At 43.2% G+C, this 11,031-nt stretch overlaps 1 protein-coding gene across 4 annotated transcripts in view; it reads left to right on the top strand.

Moving 5' to 3' along the window:
- Positions 1-9,608: 9,608 nt before the first annotated feature.
- The window catches only part of Tdrd5 (tudor domain containing 5), a 54,752-nt gene continuing 53,329 nt past the window's right edge, over positions 9,609-11,031 (top strand). For all 4 annotated transcript variants that reach the window (XM_090340332.1, XM_090340330.1, XM_090340334.1 and 1 more), the window contains exons 1-2: positions 9,609-9,689; positions 10,082-10,319. In XM_090340332.1, the coding sequence (XP_090196458.1) occupies positions 10,088-10,319 (232 nt within the window). In that variant the 5' untranslated portion in view covers positions 9,609-9,689; positions 10,082-10,087. The remainder of the gene's footprint in view (positions 9,690-10,081; positions 10,320-11,031) is intronic.

Genomic DNA, 11,031 nt, shown 5'->3' with positions numbered 1-11,031 from the left:
GACCCTGGCCATAAAGAGGGATGGGCGGGAGGGCGGGGTCTGGCCTTGGGAAAGCCGGTGGGTGTGTGGGTGGGCGGGGGGTGGAGTGAGAGGTGGATGAGAGGCCTAGTCTACTGGCTCAAAAGCCCACAGCACTTCCCAGAGGGGCTGGGTACACAGTGGAGTCAGATGGCCAAACACGTGGTATTGCCAGTTATCTCTCCGTGGACACAGGATGCCTGGGCTGGGTAGCTGGGGACACAGCACTGCCACCAATGGCTGGAAATTGCTGAAGGGATGGAAGCACTCAGCTTTGATTTGTAAAGATGGTGTGAAGTAGGTCCTAGGGCAGGAGTGGACCATCTGGATATTTATAACACTCAAGATTATGCAGCATTATCAGTACAGGCAGATAGAGGGCCAGAGACAGGACAAGTCCAGGAGAGAAGCTGGCGCCTGTCCTGTAGGAAGTGATCCATGGGCCCTGGAAGTTCTCCAGCCTTGTCCTAGAGAAACACTACAACATGCTGGGAAATTCAAGTGTCATTGAAGTACGTGAAATCAGACATTTCTCCTCTTGCCCTCTGTTTGCCCTTTGGAGTTTTCCCAAGGCTGCATTTTCCTTCTTCCTGCTTATTACTTTCATATCAGCCTGCTGTTTTCCTCCCAATATATTAAGCAGTAATAGCATTAGCTGAATCTTCCCTGCTTCCCTACCTCTTCCCCCTTCTCTATTTTTATTTATTATATGGTAGAAAGGTTAAACGTTAAACATGAGGTACAGTTTATAATTTCATAATTATAATTTTTGATGGTCCTACTTTTTTCCTCCTATTTATATTTTTAATTTTTTTCTTAAACCCAGTGCTTGCTAGGTAGGTGCTCTACCACTGAGGCACACCTCCAGTCCTTTTGTTTTCAGCTTTAGAGTCTTCACTGTTTGTCCCAGTAGACTTAAACCTCAGTCCTCTTATCTAAAGTCTCTAGGACTACAGATGCACACCACCATGCACAGTTTTGGCATGGTGGTTTTGTGGAGATGGGTTTTTTTCTTTCTTTCTTCTTTTTGGTTGTAGGGCTTGAACTCTGGGCTTGGGCCCTGTCCCTGAGCTCTTTGGCTCAAGACTGCTGCCCTACCCCTTGAGTCTCAGTGCCACTTCTGCTTTTGTAGTGATTAATTGGTGATAAGAGTCTCACGGTCTTTAGGGTCTTTAGTTCCCGGGATGGCTTTGAACTGTGATCCTCAGATCTCAGCCTCCGGAGTAGATAGGATTACAGGCGTGAGCCACTGTACCTGTCTTGGTCTTTCTAACTTTTTGCATGGGCTTGCCTCCAATCTTGATCCTCCGGATCTCTGCCCTACCTCCCACCCCAATTAGCTGGAATCACAGGCAAATGAATCACCCCAACAGGCCAATAATGTTTAATCTGATGATAATGTAATGCTTCATGGAGAATTCTAGAAGGGAAGGGGTAGGCCCACTTTTTTCTTTCTTTTTTATTGTATTATCAGGGTAATGTATAGAGGGGTTACATTTACATTCATCAGGTAGTGGGTATATTACTTCTTGAACATTGATACCCCTCCTTCTCATGTTTTTCTCTCACTTTCCCTCCCCCATCCCAATCATCTTGTTTTTCCCCTTCTCTTCCCTATTTCAGAAAAAAACAAAAATATATACAAAGTCAGATGCAGTAACAACATGAGATGAGCCATAAGGGGGAAAAAAGAGAAAAATAACTTCACATAGTACAGTAAGAACAACAATCACAAAGATAAACCCTTGTTTAGACTCACTGTTTTCAGGGCAAAGTCACTTTTGTCCCAACTAGACCCTGTTCCCATATAGGTGGTATGAAAGGGTTTTTCTTTCCTTCCTTTCTTTCTTTCTTTCTTCCTTTCTTCCTTTCTTCCTTTCTTTTCTTCTTTCTCACAGGTTTGAACTGAGGGCCTCACTTTCAGTTTGCTGAATAAGCTAGCAATCTATTACTTGAACCATGCTTCTAGCCATGCTTTTTGCTCTCTATTTTGGAGATGGAATCCCATGGACTTTTCTGTCTAGTCTGGCTTGTATCTCATTCCTCCTGTTGTATAGGTAGGATTCCAGATGTGAGCCACCTGTTCTCAGTTTTGCTTTTTCTAGACTCACAATTTAGGCTGCTTCTAGCAGCAAACTGTCTCAACCATTTAGGAGGAACTTGAAACATCCAGTAGATGTCTCTTATACTCTTAATAAATTGTTTTTCACTGAATGAGAGGTTGGAATAGATAAGTCTTTAAGCAAAATTTATGATTCTACTTGAATAACTCAGTTCTCAAGTTGGTAAAAATAACTCTGTTTTCCAGTATTTATTGAATGCATACAGAAAGTTTTTTCCCTCTCTCAAAAATATTGAAGACTGTAGAGCCAAAATATTTGGGTCTAGGGAAACTATCTAGCCATCTTTTCCATAGGCTCTACTCTAGATCATTAAGAGTAGATTAATTTTTAGTTTTTACCTCTTCAAAACTGGTAATTTCACTGATTATGGAAAGGATGACAAATATCTGGCCAGATGATAGTCTTCAAACTGGCCAGATAATATTCTTCAAACTATACTGTCAGCCAATCAGAGCAAATTTTTTATTTTTGTGGGCCATGGGGCTTGAACTCTGGGTCTGGGTGCTGTCCCTGGGTTCTTCCACTCAAGGCTACTGCCCTACCCCTTGAGCCTCAACCCCGTTTCCCATTTTCTAGTGATTAATTGGAAATAGTCTCACGTTCTTCAGTGCCCAAGCTGGCTTTGAACCTCGATCTTCGGATCTCAGCCTTCTGAGTAGCTAGGATTACAGGTGTGAGCCACCTCACCCAGAAATAAGAGAAATTTCTTGTAAGAGAAAAACCAGTGAGAACAGCTACTATTGAGTGTTGAGGTTCCTACTTGGCACTTTTTCCCCCTAGTCTCTCTTGTTCATTTGACCACAGGCGAGTTCCTTAATCACTGCTTATTTTCTTTTTTCTGTTTTTCCCCTGGAGTTCCTTTCACTTACCATCATCTTTTTAAATTTTATTTTATTTCATTTTATTGTCAGGGTAATGTATAGAGGGATTACAGTTACATTCATCAGGTAGTGGGTACATTACTTTTTGCACATTGATACTCATGTTTTTGTACCCCTTTCCCTCCCCCCTCCCAATCATCTCTTCTCCCTTTCCTTCCCTTCCCTATTTCAAATAAACAAATAAATGTATATACAACATACCAGGTAGCAAAGTCAGAAACCGTAACCACATGAGATTAACCATAAGGGGAAAAAGGAGAAAAGAAATAACATAGTACATTAAGAACAACAATCACAAAGATAAAACTCTTGTTTCCATATCCTAGAGTTCATTTTGTTTAGTCTCATCCTATATGACCATATATACATAGCTTTTGATCTGTTGTGATTCTCTGCTAGGAGAGTCTTAGATGTGTACTAATTATTACAAATGAGGGAAACCATTAAGCCTATGTTCCTTTGGTCTGGCTTACTTAATATGATTTTTTCCAAGTCTTTCCATTTCTTTACAAATGGGGCAATGTCATTTTTTTCTGATGTCAGCATAGAATTCCATTGTGTAAGTACCACATCTTCTTGATCCATTCATCTACTGAGAGCCATCTGGGTTGGTTCCATATCTTAGCTATGGTATAATAATGCTGTAATGAACATCATTGTGCTAGTAAGTCTAATATATCCTTGTTTCTGGACATTTAGGTATATACCAAGGAGTGGAATTGCTGGGTCATAGGGGAGCTCTGTGTTTAGTCTTTTGAGGAATCACCATACTGCTTTCCAGGGTGATTGAATGAGTTTATACTCCCACTAACAGTGTAGTGACATTCCCTTCTGGCCACATCCCCACCAGTATCTGCTATTAGATTTCTTGATAATGGCCATTCTAACTAGAGTGAGGAAGAATCTCAAAGTTTTGATTTGCATTTCTTTTATGGCCAGAGATGTTGAGCATTTCTTCATGTGTGTATAGGGCATTCGTTGGGGTTTTTTTTTTTGCCAGTTCTGGGACTTGAACTCAGGGCCTGAGCACTTTCTTTGGATTTTCTCAAGGCTAGAGCTCTACTACTTGAGCCACAGCATCACTTCTGGCATTTTACTATGTATGTGGTACCGAGGAATCGAACTCGGGTGTTTGTGCACGCTAGGCAAGCACTCTACCACGAGGCCAAGCTTCTGGTCCCATATAGGCCATTCTTATTTCCTCTTCAGAGAAGTCTATCTTTAAGTCTTTAGCCTACCTTTTAATGGGATAGCTGTTTCTTTGAGGATTTGTTTTTGAGAGATTCTATTTTTTTGAGCAGTAGGCATATTTTAGATATGAGGCCTTTGTTTATTGTATGGCTAGTGAAGATCTCCCACTTTCTGGGATTTGAATTTAACTTTCTAGCTATGTCCTTTGCCATACAGAAGCTCTACAGTTTAATGCAGTCCCATTTGTCTAAACTTTCTTTGTTGTGTTTCTGGTCTTTAAGAAAGTTTTGACCCGAATAAAGAAAATTTCAATCTGCCTATTTTCTAGATCTATGTAAAAAGTAATACAAACACCTGCTTACAAAACAAGTTGGTTGGGGTTATGAATAAAAGTATCTGAGAAAATACATCACATTCCATGGAAAAGAGGCCATGTCAGCATTTCTGCAAGATAGAGGAGTTGGGAAGTGGAGTGTGCCATCAGCATGTGGGTCCAGCTGGCCTCTCCTACTCTTGTAATGCTGCTCTTGTTTCGTTTACTTTTTTTTTTTTTTGCCGGTCCTGGCTTGAGCTCAGGGCCTGAGCCCTGTGCCTGGAATTCTCAAGGCTAGAGCTCTACCACTTGAGCCTCAGCACCTGTTCTGGGTTTTTTCTATGTATTTGGTACCGAGGAATCGAACCCGGGTCTTTGTGCATGCTAGGCAAGCACCCAACCACTAGGCCAAACTCCCGGCCCCTTCGTTTACTTTTTAATGGAAAGTGTTGCTTCTTCCTTGGTTGAAAGTGTCCTTGGTACACATTTATAAATGCTTACTACTTGTTGTGGGAATGGGATTGTAAGAAGGAAAGGCTAAGCTAACTTTTGCGTTTGTTTCCAAGAAGAAAGATACTAAACGATGGTAAAATCTTGAAAATTATTGTATTCTCACTTCGTGTTTTGAATGTTGAAATTCACATAGATTAATGGAATATTGATTTATGTTGATTACTTAGTGGAAACATTAATAATCACAGGCATCGTTAGATGAAATTGAAATTCTTGTGATTTTTAAAGCTGGAAATCATGATTTGTTAAATTTGACCTCCTCAATTTGTGGGTGGCAGAGAGCCAGAGTGTGTGTGTGTGCACGCACGCACGCACATGTGCGTGTGTGTGTGCGTGCACAGGAGTGGCATAGGGGCCTGACATGAGGCTTTGGCAGCAGGGATGGCCTGGATTTTCTAGGTAAATCTAAGGTATCAGCAGAATTTGGTGATTTTATGGGATTATGGAACAGGGACTATGAGGGAGGATAGGACTTGAGAAAGATGGAAAATGGAGACTTCCTCTGAGGCTCAGCTGTTGGTCATCATAGCAGCTGGCTTCTCGCTTCTTAATACACAGACTCTGAACATTCCCAATGCTTTTCCAGGAGAAGCAGGAGTTAGATGGCTTCAACTGTGCCATCTGGAAGCCTGCCAGCTCACCCCACTTGATTGCCTCCTACAAAGTCTAGGTGAAGGCTACTTTGAACTTGGGGTTCCCAGCACTTTTTTGCACTAACCCCAGGCTTCCCTGACAGCCTTCCCTGACATGCTGAGAAAACCAGAATTAGACATCTATTCACAGCACCATGGAAAACTTCTCTAGGACATGTATCAAAATCACCTAGAAGTCTTGGTAAAACATTGCTGGACTCTACACATGCTCCCCTGCACCCCTTTCTCCCTTCTTATATGTGTGGAACTGGAAAATCTGAATTTTCCTTTTTCTTTATGTAGTACTGATATTTGAACTTAGGGCTTCATGCTTGCAGGACCACATTCTACCAACTGGGCCATACTTTCAACATTTTTTGCATTATTTTTCAAAAAAGGTCTAGTTTTACCCCCCAGGCCACCACTGACCGTGATCCTCCTATTTATACTTCCTGCTTGGCTAGGGTGACAGGTGCACGCCACCATGCATGCCTTACACTAATTAAGATGAGGGTCTTGTGGACTTTTTGTCTGGGTTAGTCTCAAACCATAAATCCTCCTGATCTGCTACTGTATCCAGTGAGAATCTGCAATTTTTTTGCCAAATTTCCAGGTGATGCTGTGAGAAAGGTTAAAAGTGTTTTCTGAATATTTCATGTAATTTAGGGCTTTCTTACTCTCTTAATTTTGGCTTATTTTTCCACAAAGCATTTTGTCTTTACTAGGCATTATCTGTCTACTCTTTCCTGCTTGTCTTCTAAAAATTCTCTTGGACCAGAAATATTGCTCATATAGTGCTTGCTTATTTTGCACAAGGTCAGGGATTTTATCCCCAACACAGCAATTTTTTCCTCTCATTTCTGTCATAAAGCATATATTGAAATGCCAGGAACTTTAGATACATAGACAAAACTCTTTACTGACTTTGGTAAGGGAAGAATGCTTCCAGGAATGGCTTTAATTAAAACATACTCCCAGATATAAGCAGAAGTGGGAGGAGACCAGCTGGAGGCAGCTAATTACTAGAAGAAACATAATAAACAGATGGTAGGGGGTCATACTGGTCTAATCCACAGAGCCCTCTGGTTGTAGTTAATTGTAGGATTCCAAAGAATGAACTCAACATTCCATTAAGCCTTTTTGGTTTGTGGAGTAATAAAAACCTTTAAAAACACAGGCTCTTACTAAAACCCATCTCCTACTTCTAATCCCTTATGCAAAACTTCCCTGTAGAAAAGAAAATAACCTAAACTTGTGACTACCACTTGGCAATCCCAAACTGATACCAATTTCTGGGACCCCCAAATGTTCCTGTTTGAAATCAACATTTTTAGGGTTTGGAGACAAATGAACAGAATTTTAGTTCAAGTTCATGTTTAGAAAAGGCTAGCAGGACTGAGTTCATGCTTTGATTATGGCCCTAGTTGCCAAGTATTCAGCTGGGAATATATAATTGATTGTGCTGGTGGCTTTACTGACTCTTGGCCTGTACCCTTTTGGGTTAGAATTACTGGATCATAGGGTAATTCTATTAATTTTTTTGAGTAACATCCATACTGCATTCCAGAGTAGTTAAAAACGTGTACACTGTCACCAACAGTGTATTTAGGGTTCCCTTTTGACTACATCCTTGCCAAATTCTTGCCATTTCTTGATAATGGATTTTTAATTGGGATAAGGTGGTCTCTCCATGTAGCTTTGATTTGCATTTCCTTTTGGTCAGGCATGTTGAGCATCTCTGTCTACTGGTCATTTTTACTTCTGAGTTCACTAGCCCATTTATTAAACAGGTTTTTGGTCTTCTGAGAATTTAAAAGTGTTCTGGATATTAGGCCATTGTCTAATGTATAGCTGGCAAAAAGCTTCCATTCTGTAGGCTGTCTATTTACCTTTCTGGCTATATCCTTTTAGCAACCAGTCAGTTTGGGGGCTCTGAACCCCCCAGCAATAGAGTCACCAGCACTCAGTGAACTGAGCTAGGAGTCAGTTTAATAGTAGCACAGCAGCTACTGTCCACCTTTGGGCTGATAGAGAGCAGCCCTGACCTTCAGTAGGCTGAGCTTTTAAATGTAAACACCACACCCAAGTGGTAGTGACTGACCATATAGTCACTATATGACATCTTACAATGCCCATAGTCAATAACCACAAGGCTGAAACCACACAGGTGGTAGTACACACTTGCATGTGGTTGAGCAGGTTAGGCATTTTTACAAAAACAATTTGGCAGCTAAACCTTCCAGGTTATTACATTTCTAAGGACTTCAGTGTACCCCTTTAAAATCTGGAGTTTTTTTGTTTTTTGTTTTTTTTGCCAGTCCTGGGCTTGAGCTCAGGGCCTGAGCACTGTCCTTGGACTTTCTCAGGGATAGAGCTCTACCACTTGAGCCTCAGCACCACTTCCGGCTTTTTTGTATGTATGTGGTACCAAGGAATCGAACCTGGGTCTTTGTGCATGCTAGTCAAGCACTTTAACCACTAGGCCAAACTCCCGGCCCAAAAAATCTGGAGATGTTTTTGTTCAAACTTAAATCTTTCAATCTACCCAACCCTCATGACCATTACCCTTATTACAATTCTTTTCTAGTTCTGTCATTCATGCAGTAATTTTCCTTTTACTACTCAGACCTGCTCATTCTACTACAGACCAGCTATAAATCTGTCTATATTGTTAATAGTCTTTGTTCATTGGTATATTTTGATTTTGGTTATAACATACATAAGATGGGATTTCAGGAAGTATTTTTTTTTTGCCAGTCCTGGGCCTTGAACTCAGGGCCTGGGCATTGTCCCTGGGCTTTCCTAAGGCTTAGTGCTCTACCACTTGAGCCACAGCACCACTTTCAGCATTTTTCTACTACATAGTACAGAGGAATTAACCCAGGTCGTGCATGGTAAGCAAGCATTCTAACATTTGGCCAAACTCCTAGCCCTAGGCTTGAACTTGGCTTGGGAGCTGTCACTGAGCTCTTCAGTTCAAGGCTACTGCTCTACCCTTGAGCCAAGCCCCATTTCCCATTTTCTAGGGAATAGTTAGAGATAAGAGTCTCAGGTCCTTTTGTGCCCGGGCTGGCTTTGAACCTTGGTCCTCAGATCTCAGCCTCCTGAGTAGCTAGGATTACAGGCATGAGTCACCACACCTGGCTTTTTATTTATTTATTTAAGGATTTATCAATGTAACCCAATAGTCCATATTCTTAGATATGCTCTTTGTCTCAGCCTCTCAAGCGCTGGGATTACGGTGTGCAGATTTGTCATTCCTTGGTTATCTTTTAGTTTGTCCTGTACATTGGGTTGTACATAGTATGCCTCCATTTTCCCTCTCATAAACTAGTGTTTGGTATTTCTCAAGGACCCTATAAGTTTGGCTAATTTCCGGACACATTTTTTCTCTTCTTGAGTCCCCTGAAATTGTTGGAACCTGGAATGTCCTCCACCCAACCTTGCAGTGGTTTTCTATGAAGAAAACCTGTGGGTGGGGTTTGGACTCCTTACAAGGCAGGAGTGCTACCACCTGAGCCAGGTCCTTGGCCTCGTGTGCTGAGCTGTTTCCTTATAGCGCATCCTGGGCGTACCTGGTTAACAGCCCCCAGGGGCCGGTGCCCTGGAGAACCCCAAACGCCGTAATCCCACCTGGCTTCTTCTACTCACAAGGGAGGCGACAAGCAGAGCGACCCCGACAAGGGACCCCCCAGGTGGGCCTCTAACCGTCCCTCCCACACACGCATCACGCACCCTAGGCCGAACGTCCTCGTGCGTGAGCATGCGCAGTGCAGCGGCAGGCGGGCTTGGGGAGGGCGGTCAACGGCCTCCAGGCCGCGTGAGGCGTGCTAGGCCTAGATCACGTCCGGGTCCCCGACCCCGGTCCCCGAGATCCCCGGGCGGGTGGAAGGACGGCTCTTCAGTGCCACGGGAGGGGGGGTGGGGGGCAGGGACATTGGGGGCCGTTGGTCGCGGGACCCCAGCACCCTGGCAGAGTGAGGAGAGACAGGCTGGTGAGAGACTCGGTTGCCTTGAGGTAAGGGGAAGCTCTGAACACTGTAGGCCTCCTCTGGCCCCAGTGTACATGGGGCGGCTTCCTCCTCCAAACTGTCCTGGCTTCACTCCCAGCGGGGCCCTCCCCACCCTGAGTGGTTGGGAGAGATGCCATAGGGACCAAGCGGTACCCCAAAGGAGCCCTAGTGATCCTCTGCACTGAGCCAGGCTGGGTGTCACACCAGCCAGAGTCAGGGTCTCCTCACCACAGCCTCACTTTTGAGGGTGTGAAGGGGTGGGGTAGGGGGCATTCCCCATCACCTTTATGGCTTGCGTCGAAGTATAGATTTGTTATTGATCATTCTGTTATTGATGGTTTAAGGAGATTTTCCCCCCTCCCCGCCTTGAGCAACATCATTGTCTTAAATCCTGCAGGGTACAATGTCTGAACAAGAGCGTGTACAAGAATGTTTGCGGAAAGAAATAAGGTCACTTCTTATTTCTACCAAAAATGGTTTGACCCCGCAGCAACTGGAAAAGGAGTACCTTTTGATGGTTGGCAACCATCTACCACTACGAATCCTGGGTTATCGGTCTACCATGGAGTTGGTGTTAGACATGCCTGATGTGGTTAGTGTCTGCCCTTGTGGAAATGGTACCGTAATACTGAAAGGTAGGTTTACACAATGCAGAATTGTTCTACCTTGATAGATATCCTAGCAGATTTTAATTTGAGAGTTTAAAGAATCAGGTGTCTTTTAAGATTGTGAGCAAAGTGAAAAGCCTCTAAAAGAAGCCAGCCCTGTGTTGGTGGCAAACACCTCTTCTCGAGAGGCTGAGATCTAGAGGATCTGGGTTTGAAGCCAGCATGGCAGACTCTCTTTACCAGTTAATTAGCAACATGTTGGACAGGATGTGTGGCTCAAGTGGTAGACTGCCAGCCAACAGGCTGAGCCAGCATCAGGCCTTGAATTTGAACCCCAATACTCCAGTACTGCTTAATAATATACATTCCTCAGAAAAATGTGCATTTATAAAAATGTATAAAAACATTTACATGAGCCTGACTGCAGGTTCTCACCTTAAACCAGGGGAAAACAGTGAAAACTTTTAAATTACAGTAATTCTTACTTTGTACAACCTGGGTCCTGGGGATTGAACTCAGGGTCTGGGTGCCATCCCTGAGCTGCTTTTATACAAAGCTAGTGTTCTGCCACTTAAGCCAAACCCTCCACATCTGGCTTTTATTTATTTATTTATTTGGCCAGTCCTGAGGCTTGAACTCAGAGCCTGGGCAATGTATTTGAGTTTTCTCAAGGCCAGCGCTCTACCACTAGAGCCTTAGCACCACTTCCTGCTTTTTCTGTATGTATGGTACTGGGGAA

This window comes from Megascapheus bottae, chromosome 10 (genome assembly GCF_031878675.1).
Source record: "Megascapheus bottae isolate mThoBot1 chromosome 10, mThoBot2.hap1, whole genome shotgun sequence".
NCBI classification, from domain to species: domain Eukaryota; kingdom Metazoa; phylum Chordata; class Mammalia; order Rodentia; family Geomyidae; genus Megascapheus; species Megascapheus bottae.
This window is presented reverse-complemented; position numbering and strand designations above follow the sequence as displayed.